Source organism: Trichomycterus rosablanca, chromosome 1, assembly GCF_030014385.1.
Source record: "Trichomycterus rosablanca isolate fTriRos1 chromosome 1, fTriRos1.hap1, whole genome shotgun sequence".
In the NCBI taxonomy this organism is placed as follows: Eukaryota; Metazoa; Chordata; class Actinopteri; order Siluriformes; family Trichomycteridae; genus Trichomycterus; species Trichomycterus rosablanca.
Window position 1 is genome coordinate 15,681,880 of NC_085988.1, and position 21,206 is coordinate 15,703,085.

The 21,206-nt window shown below is 41.2% G+C and overlaps 1 protein-coding gene across 5 annotated transcripts in view; it reads right to left on the minus strand.

Moving 5' to 3' along the window:
• Nucleotides 1–21,206, minus strand: part of tnip1 (TNFAIP3 interacting protein 1) — a 69,412-nt gene that overhangs the window by 24,004 nt on the left and 24,202 nt on the right. For all 5 annotated transcript variants that reach the window (XM_062985739.1, XM_062985660.1, XM_062985431.1 and 2 more), the window contains 7 exons: nucleotides 17,488–17,576; nucleotides 17,298–17,357; nucleotides 11,022–11,192; nucleotides 10,162–10,256; nucleotides 8,342–8,480; nucleotides 2,612–2,704; nucleotides 2,458–2,523 (listed from right to left, as the gene is read on the minus strand). In XM_062985739.1, coding sequence (XP_062841809.1) covers nucleotides 2,458–2,523; nucleotides 2,612–2,704; nucleotides 8,342–8,480; nucleotides 10,162–10,256; nucleotides 11,022–11,192; nucleotides 17,298–17,357; nucleotides 17,488–17,576 — 713 coding nt within the window. The remainder of the gene's footprint in view (nucleotides 1–2,457; nucleotides 2,524–2,611; nucleotides 2,705–8,341; nucleotides 8,481–10,161; nucleotides 10,257–11,021; nucleotides 11,193–17,297; nucleotides 17,358–17,487; nucleotides 17,577–21,206) is intronic.

Below are 21,206 nucleotides of genomic sequence, written 5' to 3' on the forward strand. Positions count from 1 at the left end.
CAGTTTTTTAGACAAGTGTACGGCATGATATTATCTTGTCATGCTCTTGGGGACCAACAGACCGCAATTCTAGATCAACATGACAAGAGGAAAAGAGCTAAGGCTTCATTCAGAATGTGGGTGAATCTAGAAGGAAGTTTTGTTAGCCTCTAGTGCTCCGTTTTGTGCACGTTGAGTAAAGGGAAATATTTTTGGGACAGATTTTTCATGTAACCGCTGAATTAGTATGTAATAATAAAAAACAAAAGTATAAAAAGAGCAGAGTAAAGCCTCCACAAGGGGGTGTTTGTGTACACATTCATTTCGTTTCTATGTACCTTTTAAAATGAGTTTTTTTTTTTTTTTTTTTTTAGACCCTTTTTTTTTGGCTCACGACCCACCTTGCACTATAGGAGTGTCCAAAATCGAATTCTTCCACCCAGTAGAGTATAGCAAATATAATACATATTTAGACCCCCCCCACCTATCCCAACTGTCACTGTATCATTTGTACCTGGGTGTACCTTGGCTCAGCACCAGTAGAGGAGGTGAAATGTGATTGGGTCACAGGATACGACTAAACTGGGAGCAAAATGGCAAAAATGAAGGCAATTGGGGCCATCTGAAGGCAATTGTCTATGCTGTGAAGATACGAGATGTGCAGCACCTGAAACTACGGATACGGGAAGCCTGTGCTAGCATTTCTTCTGCGGTGTTGCTATCAGTGTGTGAAGAGTGGGAGAAGAGGGTTGCATTGACAATCCAACACAATGGGCAGCACTTTGAACACATTTTATAAGTGGTCAGAAACTTGTAAATAACTCATGAAAGAATAAAGTTACACCATTGTTTTTCTTGTGAAATTCTCAATAAGTTTGATGTGTCACATGACCCTCTTCCCATTGAAAAAACTAAAGTTGGATCCAAAATGCCCGACTTCAAAATGGCCGCCATGGTCACCACCCATCTTGAAAAGTTTCCCCCCTCCCATATACTAATGTGCCACAAACAGGAAGTTAATATCACCAACCATTCCCATTTTATTTAGGTGTATCCATATAAATGGCCCACCCTGTAGTATTAATATACACCGATCAGCCATAACATTAAAACCACCTCCTTGTTTCTACACTCACTGTCCATGTTATCAGCTCCACTTACCATATAGAGGAACTTTGTAGTTCTACAATTACTGACTGTAGTCCATCTATTTCCCTACATACCTTTTTAGACTGCTTTCACTCTGTTCTAGGGCCACTACAGAGCAGGTATTATTTAGGTGGTGGATCATTCTCAGCACTGCAGTCATGGTGGAGGTGTGTTAGTGTGTGTTGTGCTGGTATGAGTGGATAAGACGCAGCAGTGCTGCTGGAGTTTTTAAACACCTCACTGTCACTGACCAGCCAACAGCGCCCCATGGGCAGCGTCCTGTGACCACTGATTAAGGTCTAGAAGATGACCAACTCAAACAGCAGCAATAGATGGGCGATCGTCTCCGACTTTACATCTACTAGGTAGGAGTGTCTAATAGAGTGGACAGTGAGTGGACACGGTATTTAAAAACTCCAGCAGCGCTGCTGTGTCTGATCCACTCATACCAGCACAACACACACGAACACACCACCACCATGTCAGTGTCAGTGCAGTGCTGAGAATGATCCAGCACCCAAATAATACCTGCTCTGTGGTGGTCCTGATCATTAAAGAACAGCATGAAAGGGGGCTAACAAAGCATGCAGAGAAACAGATGGACTACAGTCAGTAATTGTAGAACTACAAAGTGCTTCTATATGGTAAGTGGAGCTGATAACATGAATAGTGAGTGTAGAAACAAGGAGGTGGTTTTAATGTTATGGCTGATTGGTGTACATTTTTATATTATATAAGCATTTAGTAAATTAGATTGTACTGTCTGCATGATTGCGTCTCATGTCTAAGAGAAAAACCCTAAATCTAACAGACTTCACTCTGCACTTTGTCGTCGAATGTGGTAAAAATACCACCGACAGTAATCAGAACGCCGTCTGGATGATCTGCCCCGCCGGCATCGAGTCCCACAATGGCACCGAGTGATAGGAAGGCAATAACAGGTCAGGTCTTTTTGTTCTGTGGCTGTCTGTGACGACAGAGGATGTGTGGAGAGAGAGATAAAAGGGAGAGAGATACGCAGGGCTGCAGGAAGCCTCGCTGAGGGGAATTCTGCGGGAGGCGGCGCTGTGGTCTCTGAGCCGCGCCGAACCAGGCCGCGACTTGCTTTTCCGTCGCTGTACGTTTCCCCTGCTGAGCAAGTGCACCCGAAAAAAGCAGCGCCGGGTGCACGGCCGTTCGCAAACGGGGTCTGTGCGTCACGGCGGCCGATTGAGCAACAGTGGCTTCGGAGTAAAGATGAATCACTCTGCTGGGGGTCTGGGTCACACAGGTCTAAACGATTCGATGGAATTTTGGTGGGTATTTATAGTATGTGTTTAGTAGTAATACCTTCTGCTCGTACTGCGCTTTCATCGAGTTCCACTGAATGTCCCACTGTTTGTTCACCTCCAACACCTGGAAAAAAATACACATCAGCATGTCACGCTCACAAACACACATACACACACACAGACGTGTGATAAACTACAAAACGCTTTCTTACGTCTTTTCTCTGCTTCTCCAGTAGCCTGATTTTCTTCTCGTACACCTCCGGGTCCAGCGTCTTAGATGGAGTTTTCTCTGCAGATTTACTCGACTGCACACACACACACACACACAGACATGAATTCTTCATTAAATGTTTTTCATACCCTAGACACTAATAATCTGTCCTATCATCTCCACATGCACTATATGGCCAAAAGTATTTGGTCACCTGACCATGAGCTTGTTGGAAATCCCATTTCAGAAACAAATAGTAATAGTATTAAAATAGTGACCTCTATGTGATCTTTAAAAAGTTTCCACAATTTTATATTTTGGTTGGAATTAGTGAGGGTGGGAGGAGTAGTAATCGGTCGCGTCTGAGAGAGAGCTTACAGTCCGGATTTAGCGCCATCTGACACATTTCTGGACGCTCAAAGAAGCTTTAAGGTGAAGAAGATTTTCATTTGATGATGATGTGAAAGCAGCAGCACTCAACCAAAGACATTTTTTGCTGATGGCATTAAAATGTTGGTACAAATGGAAAAATGCATCGGAAGGTGACGATGTATAAAAGTGATGTCATTTGTTTTTGAAATTCTTAATAAATAGAGTTAATGAACTCCTTCCTAATCTCATCCATCCTCTTCACTCCCAATGAGAATCTCATCATCTTAATCTCTGCCACCTCCAGCTCCTTCTCCTGTCTTTTAGTCAGTGCCACTGTCTCCAAGCCGTACAACATAGCAACCTCACTACTGGCATGAAAACATTCTCTTTTGCTCTGGCAGATACCCTACTATGACAAATCACTCCTGCCACTCTACACCACCCACTCCACCCTGCCTGCGCTCTCTTCGTCAGTACTCAGTACACTCCAACTCGTCCACTTTCACCACCTCCTTTCAACGTCACCTTTCCACCGCCCCCCTCTCACTCTAACATGAGGGAGTTCTTCAGCTAAGTAAACATTTGACTTAGTGTTTCGTAACTGATAAAATGAAAACAGTTCCTGGTCGTGTGATCCGATTCTGTGGAATCCAGTGTGAAGGACACAGCGAGAGCCAGTGTCATGTCAAAAAATTGATTCTACTCTAGAAATGTTAATTCTGACATATCAGACGCCCTCAAGAACCCATCCTGCTCAGCAGTGATGGCATAGTTACCTTTAAAAAGTAACTTAGTTACTTTATTGATTACTTGATTTTAAAAAGTAACTTAGTTACTTTATTGATTACTTGATTTTAAAAGTAACTTAGTTACAAGTAATCAATAAAGTAACTAAGTTACTTTTAAAATCAAGTAATCAATAAAGTAACTAAGTTACTTTTAAAATCAAGTAATCAATAAAGTAACTAAGTTAGATTACAAGTTACTTTATTAGTTACATTCAGCAGCTGCCGTAATGCAACTGGAGCTGCGTAGGCGATTGAAGTGGAATAAGAAACAAGAAAGACGCGGAAAACTAAGTCCTCTGTTCACAAGTGTAAGTAAGATAAATAAAATAACATTTTTAGAGACAAATAAATAACAAAAAGACGATAAATATCCTAAATCTTGGCGAGTGGGGTTTGTAATGAGTCTGTAACTATGGTGATATTACGTCATCACGTCCCCACGTGTAGTGCGTAGCGGTGTTGTGTGCATACTGCACACTTCTGTACTGAAAGTTTGTACTTCTTTACCGGCCGAGTAGTGCATACTTCCTCCAATCTAGTGCAGACTCTGTAAGTATGCGATTTCGGACGCAGCTCGTGACTCAATTGTTGCATAGGCCAGACTTCACTCTCCGAGACGCAAAAATAGTAACTCACAGTAACTTGGATAAGTAACTTTAATCTGATTACTGGATTGGAAATAGTAACGCGTTAGATTACTTGTTACTGAAAAATGTGGTCAGATTAGAGTAACGCGTTACTGACATCAGTGCTGCTCAGTGAGTTCAGGTGTATCACTGCTAACAGGCGTTTATAATACTTTTATCCGAACTTTGCAGCAATGTTTTGGGGAAGGCCCTTTCCTGTTCCTGCATGTGCGGCACAGAGCCCAGGCCCCAACTCCATTACCAAATTCTCATCTATGCTAGGGCTGCAAGATATATAGTTTCAGCATAATCATCGCGATGTGCGCGTGTACAAAAGTGACATTGCGGGGATGTGCGATGACATCCGACAGCTTTGTGTGTTGCTTACACAAAAGTAAAATTCACACGGTTCTCATTTTCCAGGCAGATTATTTCTGCCAAATACCATATTTTACTCCAATACTGAACACACAGAGTGTGTTGTACCCAGCAGTTGATGCCACAACACGACTAATTTGTTCGACCATTAAAAAAAGGATTAAAGGATGTTTATTTGTCATTGTATTTCTACAATGAAATTTAGTTGGCACTCTAAAAACACAGCTTAAAACAGGAAAAGAAAAGTAAGACAACTCAAGCTACCACATACACATATAGCAGTCACACATAACACATTCCGTTAAAAAATAATAACAATTTCAGTAGTGATAAGTATTGGTTCTTGCCCAGTTTAATTCAGGTCCTGTCAATGAGTGTGTTTGGTTGAGGGACGAAGGACGAGAGTTCCAGGTCCGAGTGTGTGCGTGTGTGTATGTACAGTGCCTTGCAAAAGTATTCAGCCCCCTTGAACTTTTCAACCTTTTGCCACATTTCAGGCTTCAAACATAACGATATGAAATTGTAATTTTTTGTGAAGAATCAACAACAAGTGGGACACAATCGTGAAGTAGAACGAAATTTATTGGATATTTTAAACTTTTTTTAGAAATAAAAAACTAAAAAGTGGGGCGTGCAATATTATTCAGCCCCTTTACTTTCAGTGCAGCAAACTCACTCCAGAAGTTCAGTGAGGATCTCTGAATGATCCAATGTTGACCTAAATGACTGATGGTGATAAATAGAATCCACCTGTGTGTAATCAAGTCTCCGTATAAATGCACCTGCTCTGTGACAGTCTCAGAGTTCTGTTTAAAGCGCAGAGAGCATCATGAAGACCAAGGAACACACCAGGCAGGTCCGAGATACTGTTGTGGAGAAGTTTAAAGCCGGATTTGGATACAAAAAGATTTCCCAAGCTTTAAACATCTCAAGGAGCACTGTGCAAGCGATCATATTGAAATGGAAGGAGTATCAGACCACTGCAAATCTACCAAGACCCGGCCGTCCCTCTAAACTTTCAGCTCAAACAAGGAGAAGACTGATCAGAGATGCAGCCAAGAGGCCCATGATCACTCTGAATGAACTGCAGAGATCTACAGCTGAGGTGGGAGACTCTGTCCATAGGACACAATCAGTCGTACACTGCACAAATCTGGCCTTTATGGAAGAGTGGCAAGAAGAAAGCCATTTCTCAAAGATATCTATAAAAAGTCACCTGGGAGACACACCAAACATGTGGAAGAAGGTGCTCTGGTCAGATGAAACCAAAATCGAACTTTTTGGCCACAATGCAAAACGTTATGTTTGGCGTAAAAGCAACACAGCTCATCACCCTGAACACACCATCCCCACTGTCAAACATGGTGGTGGCAGCATCATGGTTTGGGCCTGCTTTTCTTCAGCAGGGACAGGGAAGATGGTTAAAATTGATGGGAAGATGGATGGAGCCAAATACAGGACCATTCTGGAAGAAAACCTGTTGCAGTCTGCAAAAGACCTGAGACTGGGATGGAGATTTATCTTCCAACAAGACAATGATCCAAAACATAAAGCAAAATCTACAATGGAATGGTTCACAAATAAACGTATCCAGGTGTTAGAATGGCCAAGTCAAAGTCCAGACCTGAATCCCATCGAGAATCTGTGGAAAGAGCTGAAAACTGCTGTTCACAAACGCTCTCCATCCAACCTCACTGAGCTCGAGCTGTTTTGCAAGGAAGAATGGGCAAAAATGTCTGTCTCTCGATGTGCAAAACTGATAGAGACATACCCCAAGCGACTTGCAGCTGTAATCGCAGCAAAAGGTGGCGCTACAAAGTATTAACGCAAGGGGGCTGAATAATATTGCACGCCCCACTTTTCAGTTTTTTATTTCTAAAAAAAGTTTAAAATATCCAAAAAATTTCGTTCCACTTCACGATTGTGTCCCACTTGTTGTTGATTCTTCACAAAAAATTACAATTTCATATCGTTATGTTTGAAGCCTGAAATGTGGCAAAAGGTTGAAAAGTTCAAGGGGGCTGAATACTTTTGCAAGGCACTGTATGTGTTTGTGCGTGCGCGTAGGGGGGGGTGATGGCGGCTACAGCTCTAGGGAAAAAGCTATCCCTTAGCCTATTAGTCAGAATACTGATGGTACATTAACTCTTCCCCGACGGCAGTGGGAATTAAAATTAAATAAAATAAAAAATAAAGATATTAAAGCAGCACATGATCCGCTCACTTGATAAGAGGTATGTAGTACCATCACGCACATATTTGTCTCAAGTTGATATTGCTATTTATTATAAATTTAATATCTCTCATTACAAGTTACTTGTTTATAGCAAATTTGGTTTATTTAATCTGCTATTAAATAACGTTAGTTTTTATTTATTTATTAATTAGGATTTTAACGTCATGTTTTACTCACTTTGGTTACAGGTAATTACTCAAGCTTCAGTTCACAAGTTTAATATCAAACACAGTCATGGACAATTTTGTGTCTCCAATTCACCTCACTTGCACGTCTTTGTACTGTTGGAAGAAACCGGAGCTCCCGGAGGAAACCCACACAGAAAGGACCCGGACTGCCCCACCTGGGGATCGAACCCAGGACCTTCTTGCTGTGAGGCGACAGTGCTACCCACCGAGCCACCCTTTTGAAGAGGTTTTAACTGTAAAATAAAATGTTTTAAATATTTGACTCTCCTAATCTGATGATATAGCTTTCTTAGTTTAATTCTCTGTTTGAACCATGAGTTCAAGGATGTAACTTTCTGTAATCTCCTGTACTCCTTCTAGTCACCACCCTTATTCATTCACAACTATTTGGGGTAAAAAAACATGCATCGTTAATATTGGATAATACTGGTGAATATTGGACATATTGGATCAGTGACTTCTGGTGAAATTCCAGCATTTTCAAAATATTGCAGAAAAAAAGATATTGCAATGTCAATTCTGCCCAATATTGTGCAGCCCTAATCTATGCCCACGGTTTAATAACATCAGTGGTTCGTGTCGTGTCCTTTCTCAGACCGCTAGTCTGGAGGTACTTACCACAGCTGTCTGTGAGCACCACTTACTTTTACAGAGATATCTGTTAGTCTGGACATCACGATTTGGTGCTTATCAAGATGAACTATGAGTAACTACTACGAGACGTTTCGTAAATTCTGACTTAGACATGCAGGATTGTTCTGAAATAAGCAGTGCCATGCACATTATGTGTGTTGGTCCTAATGTTTTGGCTCATCTGTGTATAGTTTAGAGTGCAGCACAATACTGTGATCGTTTCTGTACTATTAACACGAGCCTGAAGTGAAAGAGAAACGAGAAGCCTGGGAAATGACAGAAGCCACACTGGTATTCCCAAAACTCCTCACAGAGGTGGTGCTGAATCATCTCCACGCTCTCATCTTACACACGGTTGGGTTTAATTTCTCAGATCCCCCACCAAGTAAGATCAAAATAAGCACAAAAACACCTAAAACCTTTTCAGTCTGAGGAGGATGGAAATAAACACAGTACGCGGGTTCAAAAATTCCCAACCACCTGACGGGTCACCCGAGCCGAGGCGGGTACCTGCTGAGTCACAGTTGCCTCCAGCTTGACTTTCACCGCTTCCTCTTTAGCTGGTGTCTCGTCTTTGGCCTCGGTTGACTCGTTCTGGACCGTTTCTGCACGCCCGGTCACCTGCTCCCGCAACTTCATGTTCTCCTGCCTGTTTACACACACAAGACATCCAGAGTCGTTCAGAACAGGACGCTAAATGGCAAAGATTCTTATTTAATATGTATACATGTACAAATTGTATAAAAATATCATTATTTTATTATTGCTGAGAATATTTTTGCAGACGCTTTTATCCAAAGTGACTTACAGTACTCTGACAGTATACTGTCTAAGCAATTGAGGGTTAAGGGCCTTGCTCAAGGGCCCAACAGTGTTTCAAGTGGTGGGGCTTGAACCAGCAACCTTTTGATTACTAGTCCAGGTACTAGTCAAATACCTTAACCGCTAGACTACTGCAAGGCTACAACTGCCCTGGTTAAAAATTACTTTTATTTCTCCGAGACAAAATGATTACAACGCTTACATGGAGAAGTTGTTACATTTACGGCATTCAGGAGACGCTTTTATCCAAAGCGACTTACATTACAGTTACAGTATACAGTCTGAGCAATTGAGGGTTAAGGGCCTTGCTCAAGGGCCCAACAGCAGCAACCAGGCAGTTGTGAGGCTTGAACCAGCGACCTTCTGATCACTAGTTCAGTGCCTTAACCACTAGGCTACAGCTTGTTAGAGTAAATGCAAACATCTTCAACACAACTGGTTCAATAATTAGTCGACTGGAACATTCATGGACCCACACAATCTGCAGATAGGTGGACCACACAAGATTTTACAATATGCTCTCAGATTATTGCTAAAAGGGTAACATGGCAGCCAGCAGTTATTTAAATAGAGTTGCAGGGTGACCTGAAAACACGAATGGGCATAAATTATTCACAGTACACCACTTTTTTTTTTCCTTTCTTTTTTTTTTAACGATAGGCGTTTTAGACTCAGAAAAGCTGATTCTCACAATATCTCATAACCTCGAGCTGTAACACAAGTTTAAAAGTGAAACAGTGAGGAAAATTTTCGCTTCTCATGTGAATGCGCTCTTAGAGAGCTTTGGCTGATTTCTCCCTGGAGTGCTTGAGGGTGGGTCAAGGTGACCTAGACTTGTGGCTTGAAAAATACGAGGTAAAAACCAGGTCTGATAGATCATTTTAGGTAGGTGGGAGCATCACTGGTTTTAATTAAATGTGGGCAACTATGGGTAGCCAGTAAAAGCAGAAGTGGAATGATGTTCTGTTCACTGGCTTCCTGTAGCTGCACGCATTCAGTTTAAAACACTGATGCTCGTCTACAAAGCCAAAAATGGACCAGCCCCAAGCTACCTTCGTGGCCTAATCAAACCCTGTTCTGTAACACGCAACCTCTGAGCCACTAGTCTCGCTCGACTTGATCCTCCACCCAGGACTAAAGGAAGACAAGCATCAAGGCTCTTCTCTGTTCTAGCACCCAAGTGGTGGAACGAGCTTCCTCTGTCTGTCCGAACATCTGAGTCTCTTGCTGTCTTTAACAAACGATTAAAAACCTTCATCACCTTTTTACTAAGCACTTAAGCTGACTTATTTACTAACATTTCTATGGAAGCACTTCTGTAAGTCGCTCTGGATAAGAGCGTCTGCTAAATGCAGAAAATGTAAATGTAAAATGTGGCAGTCAGGGGTTTCATGAAGAGAAAGGTTTGAAACCCTTATAATGATTCTGCTTTACATGCAGCACCAGGTGAATAAACGCATTAGTGAAATGACTGAGTGTAAATGTAAGGCGCTGGAGCGTTTTCTTACCTCAGCTGTTCCAGATCACGATTTCGATACTGAAGATCCTCCTCCATTTTTTTCCGGAGCTCGCTGTTTTCCTGCCTCAGCTGCTCGCACAGAGTCTGTAACAGAGGCAGAGCAGTACTGTGAGCCAACTTCAACCTCAAATCCAACCATACTGGATTACTTCGCATATCAGTGCTATCAAACGGCCAGGTGCCTACACAGATGTACTGTAAGTGGCTATGTCTGAAGAGTTAGTGTAAGACATTCTTTCCAGAGTAGTAATGCCTTGCACCTAGTCATTCCCATTGCAACTCTGACCAGGATAAAGCGGTTACTGTACAACAAAAGAAATGTCCTCGCTCAGGTGGCGCAGCGGTAAAGTACGCTAGCTCACCAGAGTTGAAGGTTTCGAATACATCGTATTGAATCCCAGCGCTGCCTTTCCGACTGGGCTGGGTGGCTGTATGAACAACGATTGGCTGTTGTTCAGGGTTAGGGGTAAAAAGTCGGATCATAGGTCGGATCATAACCGGTGCGACTGCGGCCCCTGCTGGCTGACTGATGGCGCCTGCACAGGGCTGAGGAATAATGCTGATGGTGGTGTGGCCCTCCATGCACGACGCCCGTCAAGTATATGAACTCGACTCGTACAGGTGAAAAATGCAGTCTGTACTGACTGTGCGTACCGGAGGGTCAGTTGCGCAGGTCAGTTGAGAGGCGTCCTCAGTCAGCGGTGAGGGGGCAAATCAGTATAGAGGACGCATTCAGGGTAATTGGACACGACTAGACAGGGATAAAAATTGTTTTTTTTATAAAAATAATTTAAAAAAACAAAGAAAAAGAAATGGCCTGTGGGTGAATGGGCTGTACGTGAGTCTAACCTGCAGCAGTGAGGTTCTCTGCTCGTTCTTCTGCACTTTAGAAGACAGGTGGTGGAACTCCACAGCCATGCGGCCCAGGTGAGCCAGCAGCTGGTTGGGGTTGGACTCCTGGGCAAACACGCTGAACGAGCTCTCCAGTCTCTGCAGCTGACTGGCCAGCTCTGTGTTCTCCTGCCCAACACAACAAACATGTATTTTTAGCACATTGAGCTCCATTCAACCAACGTCCTTTGACATACCCATTCATCTGTCCATTCAGGCATCCAGCCATTTATGCATCCATAAATTTAATATTCTGTCCTTCTACATTCCCATTTATCCATTAATCAATCCATCCATCCAGCTTTGTGCCCTTTCATTCATGCATCATTAATAGATGCATTTATGCATTTTGTCCATCTATATGCTTATCCATCCACCCTTCCATCCATCTATCTAGCAATCTATCTATCCATCTATTTATTCCTGTGCCCCTCCATCCATCCAGCTCTGTGCCCTTCCATCCATCCATCCATCTCTGTGCCCTTCCATCCATCCATCCATCCAGCTCTGTGCCCTTCCATCCATCCATCCATCTCTGTGCCCTTCCATCCATCCATCCATCTCTGTGTCCTGCCATCCATCTCTGTGCCCTTCCATCCATCTCTGTGCCCTTCCATCCATCCATCTCTGTGCCCTTCCATCCATCCATCCATCTCTGTGCCCTTCCATCCATCCATCCATCTCTGTGCCCTTCCATCCATCCATCCATCCATCTCTGTGCCCTTCCATCCATCCATCCATCCATCCATCCATCTCTGTGCCCTTCCATCCATCTCTGTGCCCTTCCATCCATCCATCTCTGTGCCCTTCCATCCATCCATCCATCCATCCATCTCTGTGCCCTTCCATCCATCCATCCATCCATCCATCTCTGTGCCCTTCCATCCATCCATCCATCTCTGTGCCCTTCCATCCATCCATCCATCCATCCATCCATCCATCCATCTCTGTGCCCTTCCATCCATCCATCCATCCATCTCTGTGCCCTTCCATCCATCCATCCATCCATCTCTGTGCTCTTACATCTATCCAGACACCTATCCATCCCTCAATTCATCCATCCACCCATCTATCTATCCATCCATCCATCCATCCATCCATCCATCCATCCATCCATCCATCCATCCATCCATCCATCCATCCATCCATCCATCTACTCATTCATTTATTTGCCTATTCATTTTTCTATTCATGAATGCATTTAATCATCCACCCATTAATTAATCAATTTCCCTGCAGCTTACACACAGATAATACCACAAGTACATGAGACAAACCAGTAATAAAATCTGGTGGGTTTTATAATTGATTTCAGACAGAAAAGCAGAAATGGATTTCAAAGAACCGCAGTACAATATTTGTTAGTTATATTAAAGCTGTGTGTGTTTCTATCACCTGATATAACATATATTGCAATTCTTTACCAACTACATTTACAAATGTAGTTTCATTACGAAGAAAAAACCATACCAAGAATAAACCATATAGAGAATAAACCAAATAGAGAATAAACCATATAAAGAATAAACCATATAGAGAATAAACCATACCAAGAATAAACCATACCAAGAATAAACCATACCAAGAATAAACCATATAGGGAATAAACCATACCAAGAATAAACCATACCAAGAATAAACCATATAGAGAATAAACCATATCAAGAACAAACCATATCAAGAACAAACCATATCAAGAATAAACCATACCTAGAATAAACCATACCAAGAATAAACCATATCAAGAATAAACCATATAGAGAATAAACCATATCAAGAACAAACCATATCAAGAACAAACCATATCAAGAATAAACCATACCAAGAATAAACCATACCAAGAATAAACCATACCAAGAACAAACCATATCAAGAACAAACCATATCAAGAACAAACCATACCTAGAATAAACCATACCAAGAATAAACCATACCAAGAATAAACCATATCAAGAATAAACCATATAGAGAATAAACCATATCAAGAACAAACCATATCAAGAACAAACCATATCAAGAATAAACCATACCAAGAATAAACCATATCAAGAATAAACCATACCAAGAACAAACCATATCAAGAACAAACCATATCAAGAACAAACCATACCTAGAATAAACCATACCAAGAATAAACCATACCAAGAATAAACCATATCAAGAATAAACCATATAGAGAATAAACCATATCAAGAACAAACCATATCAAGAACAAACCATATCAAGAATAAACCATACCTAGAATAAACCATACCAAGAATAAACCATATCAAGAATAAACCATATAGAGAATAAACCATATCAAGAACAAACCATATCAAGAACAAACCATATCAAGAACAAACCATATCAAGAATAAACCATACCAAGAATAAACCATATCAAGAATAAACCATACCAAGAATAAACCATACCAAGAACAAACCATATCAAGAACAAACCATACCTAGAATAAACCATACCAAGAATAAACCATACCAAGAATAAACCATACCAAGAATAAACCATATCAAGAATAAACCATATAGAGAATAAACCATATAGAGAACAAACCATATCAAGAATAAACCATACCTAGAATAAACCATACCTAGAATAAACCATACCGAAAATAAACCATATAGAAAATAAACCATATAGAGAATAAACCAAATCAAGAATAAACCATACCTAGAATAAACCATACCAAGAATAAACCATGCCAAGAATAAACCATACCGAAAATAAACCATATAGAGAATAAACCATATAAAGAATAAACCATATAAAGAATAAACCATATAAAGAATAAACCATATAGAGAATAAACCATATAAAGAATAAACCATACCAAGAATAAACCATACCAAGAATAAACCATATGGAGAATAAACCATGCCAAGAATAAACCATACCAAGAATAAACCATACCAAGAATAAACCATACCAAGAATAAACCATATCGAGAATAAACCATATCGAGAATAAACCATACCAAGAATAAACCATATAGAGAATAAACCATAAAGAGAATAAACCATGTAGAGAATAAACCATACCAAGAATAAACCATATAGAGAATAAACCATACCAAGAATAAACCATACCAAGAATAAACCATATAGAGAATAAACCATATAGAGAATAAACCATATAGAGAATAAACCATACCAAGAATAAACCATAGAGAATAAACCATATAGAGAATAAACCATATAGAGAATAAACCATATAGAGAATAAACCATACCAAGAATAAACCATATAGAGAATAAACCATACCAAGAATAAACCATATAGAGAATAAACCATACCAAGAATAAACCATATAGAGAATAAACCATACCAAGAATAAACCATATAGAGAATAAACCATACCAAGAATAAACCATATAGAGAATAAACCATACCAAGAATAAACCCTACCAAGAATAAACCCTACCAAGAATAAACCCTACCAAGAATAAACCATACCAAGAATAAACCATATAGAGAATAAACCATACCAAGAATAAACCACATAGATAATAAACCATACCAAGAATAGACCATATCGAGAATAAAAAAACAAATCGGTTTAGCTGGTTCTCATTGAAAGTAAAAGCAAAACGGTGAACATGACTGGAACAGCTGTACATTGAAGAGTCAGCACACATTAAGTAGAAGTAAACACTTTCGTTTCTAGGTAGAGCTAGAACAAAGCAGCCTGAACTGGCCACCAGCTTGAATACAATCATCTTGACCTCTAATCTGTAATTTGCCATAAATACTTGCCCTGTGTTTACTACTTCAGATGTACTGGCACCTCTGGTAAAGATGGTTATTAAAGTTATAACTGTACATCTAGTTAATCAGCTCAATCGCAGACTGGAAATGAATTCATTAAATAAAGAAACTGAAATTAAAATACTTGAAAATACACTTGGGTGGCACAGTGCTAAATTATGCTTACCCACTACCCGCTGGGATCCAGGGTTTGAATACCCAGTAGTGCTATCAGCCGGTTGGCTATGTCTGAAAGGGACAAGGGGGTTCATTAAGGCCCCATGACGGATTGCTGTGTGATTCGGAGGACGAGTAGCGGTAAAACATAAAAATGACATTTTACCATGAGGGTCAAAGATGTATACAAAAATTGTATTACTAACTAAATTGTATACAGACACCAAGCGATGATTATAAGTCACCCCCTTGAACATCATACGACACATAGCAACTAAACACAGTTAAAATAGTTATTAAACCAAAGCAGTCAGGGCAGTGTTTGCTTTATCCTGTGGATCAAAACATCTACATAGACATACCGAGCGGAAAGTTACTGATCTTCTTAAAATAGCAGTGCTATGTGATTTAAGACTTATTTAAGACGCACTTACAGACACACCTACTGACGTTCACAAAACAAAAGTGATATAGTAAGACTGTTGTAAGCTGACTTGTACTTATTTACTAACATCTTTTTCCATTTCCAAAAAAAAACAACAAAACACTTTGGTTCTAACAGGTTTCACCAGATTTGTGTTCTTCGACTGTTATTTACTAAAACTTGAGAATTGAAATGTTTACTATGGAAGCTCTTCTGTGAGTCGCTCTGGATAAGAGCGTCTGCTAAATGTAGAAAATGTAAAAGTAAGTTAAAATTGAAAGAAAAGTGTAGAATTTAAAAAAGAAAAAAAAACTGACTAACTGTTTTTTTGTTTTTTTTTGTCTTACAACTAAGACTGTATACATTACAAGCAATTAAGAATCAAGTGCCTTGCTCAAGGGCCCAACGATGGCAACCTGGCAGATGTGGGGCTTAAACCAGTGACCTTTCGATTACTAGTCCTGTACCTTAACCGCAGAGGTAACCCTGAATGAGTTTTTTTTTCGTATACACTGATCAGCCATAACATTAAAACCACCTCCTTGTTTCTACACTCACTGTCCATTTTATCAGCTCCACTTACCATATAGAAGCACTTTGTAGTTCTACAATTACTGACTGTAGTCCATCTGTTTCTCTGCATGCTTTGTTAGCCCCCTTTCATGCTGTTCTTCAGTGGTCAGGACCACCACAGGACCACGACAGAGCAGGTATTATTTGGGTGGTGGATCATTCTCAGCACTGCAGTGACACTGACATGGTGGTGGTGTGTTAGTGTGTGTTGTGCTGGTATGAGTGGATCAGACACAGCAGTGCTGCTGGAGTTTTTAAATACCGTGTCCGCTCACTGTCCACTCTATTAGACACTCCTACCTAATTGGTCCACCTTGTAGATGTAAAGTCAGAAACGATCGCTCAGCTATTGCTGCTGTTTGAGTCGGTCATCTTCTAGACCTTCATCAGTGGTAACAAAACGCTGCCCGTGGGGCGCTGTTGTTTTTGGTTGGTGGACTATTTTCAGTCCAGCAGTGACAGTGAGGTGTTTAAGAACTCCATCAGTGCTGCTGTGTCTGATCCACTCATACCAGCACAACACACACTAACACACCACCACCATGTCAGTGTCACTGCAGTGCTGAGAATGATCCACCACCTAAATAATACCTGCTCTGTGGTGGTCCTGTGGGGGTCCTGACCATTAAAGAACAGCATGAAAGGGGGCTAACAAAGCATGCAGAGAAACAGATGGACTACAGTCAGTAATTGTAGAACTACAAAGTGCTTCTATATGGTAAGTGGAGCTGATAAAATGGACAATGAGTGTAGAAACAAGGAGGTGGTTTTAATGTTATGGCTGATCGGTGTAATATGTATAGTATGTATACATTTGCACTGGATTCTTCTGTGTATGATCTGTCTGTGTTTGCTATTTTATCTCTCCTACACACGGCTTATTAGACATGTGATCAACTAAATAAGCTCCCACTGTCAGGATTAGTTAAGCTTAGCTAACTGCAAATCCAGGACTCTGGACTATACACACTGCACACAGCACCGGCGTGTCCCTTTTTAGCTATAGTAAGGGGAAAGCCAATAAGGAAAGTCATTTTTCCTCCCAGGTGTTTTCAAACAAGAAATTCCTAACATTGCGTGTGGTCAGTCATCTGTGTGAGTGTGTGTTCTTCCTCGAAGTAAATACTGGAGTTTCCCTCCTTGAGTCACAGCTGACTCTGCCCTATACAAACGCTCTGAGTCAGTCAAGCTGAGCGCCACGTCCAGCTTCAGGAAGATCACTCAGCGGGAAAAGCATGTGTGTGCTTTCTCAGCTTCAGCAACACGTGAAAGAAATGCACAAGCGCCCAGAATTTCCACACATCCCCAGAGCCTCACCGTTTGAGTTTCAGCCATGGTCTTGTCCTCCATGTTAACCAGTTCGAACTGTGAGGCCTCCTGCCACACACAGTAAAGCACAGGATTACAACAGCTCGTCAAGTGATGGCTGTTTTCCTGATATAACAACACTGCTGGCCAGCTCACATGTCCTGGCTTACAAAATAACCGTGTGGATTTGCATACTTACGATGGGTTCCGGTTGCACGTTTTTTCCTGTCAGATGCTCACGGGGGTCGGATCGGACCGATGCTGGGTGACTGAGGAGCTTCCCGTGACCTGAAAATCCAGAACTATTATTATACACCAGCTCATGAATTACAACCTGCTCTGTGTGTGTGCATTATTTTAGATAGATAGATAGATAGATAGATAGATAGATAGATAGATAGATAGATAGATAGATAGATAGATAGATAGATAGATAGATAGATAGATAGATAGATAGATAGATAGATAGATAGATAGATAGATAGATAGATAGATAGATAGATAGGAGTGTATCACAAAAGTGAGTACACCCCTCACATTTCTGCAAATATTTTATTATATCTTTTCATGGGACAACACTGTAGAACTAAAACTTGGATATAACTTAGAGTAGTCCGTGTACAACTTGTATAGCAGTGTAGATTTACTGTCTTCTGAAAATAACTCAACACACAGCCATTAATGTCTAAATGGCTGGCAACATAAGTGAGTACACCCCACAGTGAACATGTCCAAATTGTGCCCAAAGTGTCAATATTTTGTGTGACCACCATTATTATCCAGCACTGCCTTAACCCTCCTGGGCATGGAATTCACCAGAGCTGCACAGGTTGCTACTGGAATCCTCTTTCACTCCTCCATGATGACATCACGGAGCTGGTGGATGTTAGACACCTTGAACTCCTCCACCTTCCACTTGAGGATGCGCCACAGGTGCTCAATTGGGTTTAGTCCATCACCTTTACCTTCAGCTTCCTCAGCAAGGCAGTTGTCATCTTGGAGGTTGTGTTTGGGGTCGTTATCCTGTTGGAAAACTGCCATGAGGCCCAGTTTTCGAAGGGAGGGGATCATGCTCTGTTTCAGAATGTCACAGTACATGTTGGAATTCATGTTTCCCTCAATGAACTGCAGCTCCCCAGTGCCAGCAACACTCATGCAGCCCAAGACCATGATGCTACCACCACCATGCTTGACTGTAGGCAAGATACAGTTGTCTTGGTACTTCTCACCAGGGCGCCGCCACACATGCTGAACACCATCTGAGCCAAACAAGTTTATCTTGGTCTCGTCAGACCACAGGGCATTCCCGTAATCCATGTTCTTGGACTGCTTGTCTTCAGCAAACTGTTTGCGGGCTTTCTTGTGCGTCAGCTTCCTTCTGGGATGACGACCATGCAGACCGAGTTGATGCAGTGTGCGGCGTATGGTCTGAGCACTGACAGGCTGACCTCCCACGTCTTCAACCTCTGCAGCAATGCTGGCAGCACTCATGTGTCTATTTTTTAAAGCCAACCTCTGGATATGACGCCGAACACGTGGACTCAACTTCTTTGGTCGACCCTGGCGAAGCCTGTTCCGAGTGGAACCTGTCCTGGAAAACCGCTGTATGACCTTGGCCACCATGCGGTAGCTCAGTTTCAGGGTGTTAGCAATCTTCTTATAGCCCAGGCCATCTTTGTGGAGAGCAACAATTCTATTTCTCACATCCTCAGAGAGTTCTTTGCCATGAGGTGCCATGTTGAATATCCAGTGTCCAGTATGAGAGAATTGTACCCAAAACACCAAATTTAACAGCCCTGCTCCCCATTTACACCTGGGACCTTGACACATGACACCAGGGAGGGACAACGACACTTTTGGGCACAATTTGGACATGTTCACTGTGGGGTGTACTCACTTATGTTGCCAGCTATTTAGACATTAATGGCTGTGTGTTGAGTTATTTTCAGAAGACAGTAAATCTACACTGCTATACAAGTTGTACACTGACTACTCTAAGTTATATCCAAGTTTCATGTCTATAGTGTTGTCCCATGAAAAGATATAATGAAATATTTGCAGAAATGTGAGGGGTGTACTCACTTTTGTGATACACTGTAGATAGATAGATAGATAGATAGATAGATAGATAGATAGATAGATAGATAGAGTGCCTTGCAAAAGTATTCAGCCCCCTTGAACTTTTCAACCTTTTGCCACATTTCAGGCTTCAAACATAACGATATGAAATTGTAATTTTTTGTGAAGAATCAACAACAAGCGGGACACAATCGTGAAGTGGAACGAAATTTATTGGATATTTTAAACTTTTTTTAGAAATAAAAAACTGAAAAGTGGGGCGTGCAATATTATTCGGCCCCCTTGCGTTAATACTTTCTAGCGCCACCTTTTGCTGCGATTACAGCTGCAAGTCGCTTGGGGTATGTCTCTATTAGTTTTGCACATCGAGAGACAGAAATTTTTGCCCATTCTTCCTTGCAAAACAGTTCGAGCTCAGTGAGGTTGGATGGAGAGCGTTTGTGAACAGCAGTTTTCAGCTCTTTCCACAGATTCTCGATGGGATTCAGGTCTGGACTTTGACTTGGCCATTTTAACACCTGGATACGTTTATTTGTGAACCATTCCATTGTAGATTTTGCTTTATGTTTTGGATCATTGTCTTGTTGGAAGGTAAATCACCGTCCCAGTCTCAGGTCTTTTGCAGACTGCAACAGGTTTTCTTCCAGAATGGTCCTGTATTTGGCTCCATCCATCTTCCCATCAATTTTAACCATCTTCCCTGTCCCTGCTGAAGAAAAGCAGGCCCAAACCATGATGCTGCCACCACCATGTTTGACAGTGGGGATGGTGTGTTCAGGGTGATGAGCTGTGTTGCTTTTATGCCAAACATAACGTTTTGCGTTGTGGCCAAAAAGTTCGATTTTGGTTTCATCTGACCAGAGCACCTTCTTCCACATGTTTGGTGTGTCTCCCAGGTGACTTTTTATAGATATCTTTGAGAAATGGCTTTCTTCTTGCCACTCTTCCATAAAGGCCAGATTTGTGCAGTGTACGACTGATTGTGTCCTATGGACAGAGTCTCCCACCTCAGCTGTAGATCTCTGCAGTTCATTCAGAGTGATCATGGGCCTCTTGGCTGCATCCCTGATCAGTCTTCTCCTTGTTTGAGCTGAAAGTTTAGAGGGACGGCCGGGTCTTGGTAGATTTGCAGTGGTCTGATACTCCCTTCATTTCAATATGATCGCTTGCACAGTGCTCCTTGAGATGTTTAAAGCTTGGGAAATCTTTTTGTATCCAAATTCGGCTTTAAACTTCTCCACAACAGTATCTCGGACCTGCCTGGTGTGTTTCTTGGTCTTCATGATGCTCTCTGCGCTTTAAACAGAACTCTGAGACTATCACAGAGCAGGTGCATTTATACGGAGACTTGATTACACACAGGTGGATTCTATTTATCACCATCAGTCATTTAGGTCAACATTGGATCATTCAGAGATCCTCACTGAACTTCTGGAGTGAGTTTGCTGCACTGAAAGTAAAGGGGCTGAATAATATTGCACGCCCCACTTTTCAGGTTTTTATTTCTAAAAAAAGTTTAAAATATCCAATAAATTTCGTTCCACTTCACAATTGTGTCCCACTTGTTGTTGATTCTTCACAAAAAATTACAATTTCATATCTTTATGTTTAAAGCCTGAAATGTGGCAAAAGGTTGAAAAGTTCAAGGGGGCTGAATACTTTTGCAAGGCACTGTAGATAGATAGATAGATAGATAGATAGATAGATAGATAGATAGATAGATAGATAGATAGATAGATAGATAGATAGATAGATAGATAGATAGATTTTATTCATCCCAATGGAAAATTTCTGATGATTTTTTATGATTTAAAAATTCATATTCATCAGCTGCTTTAA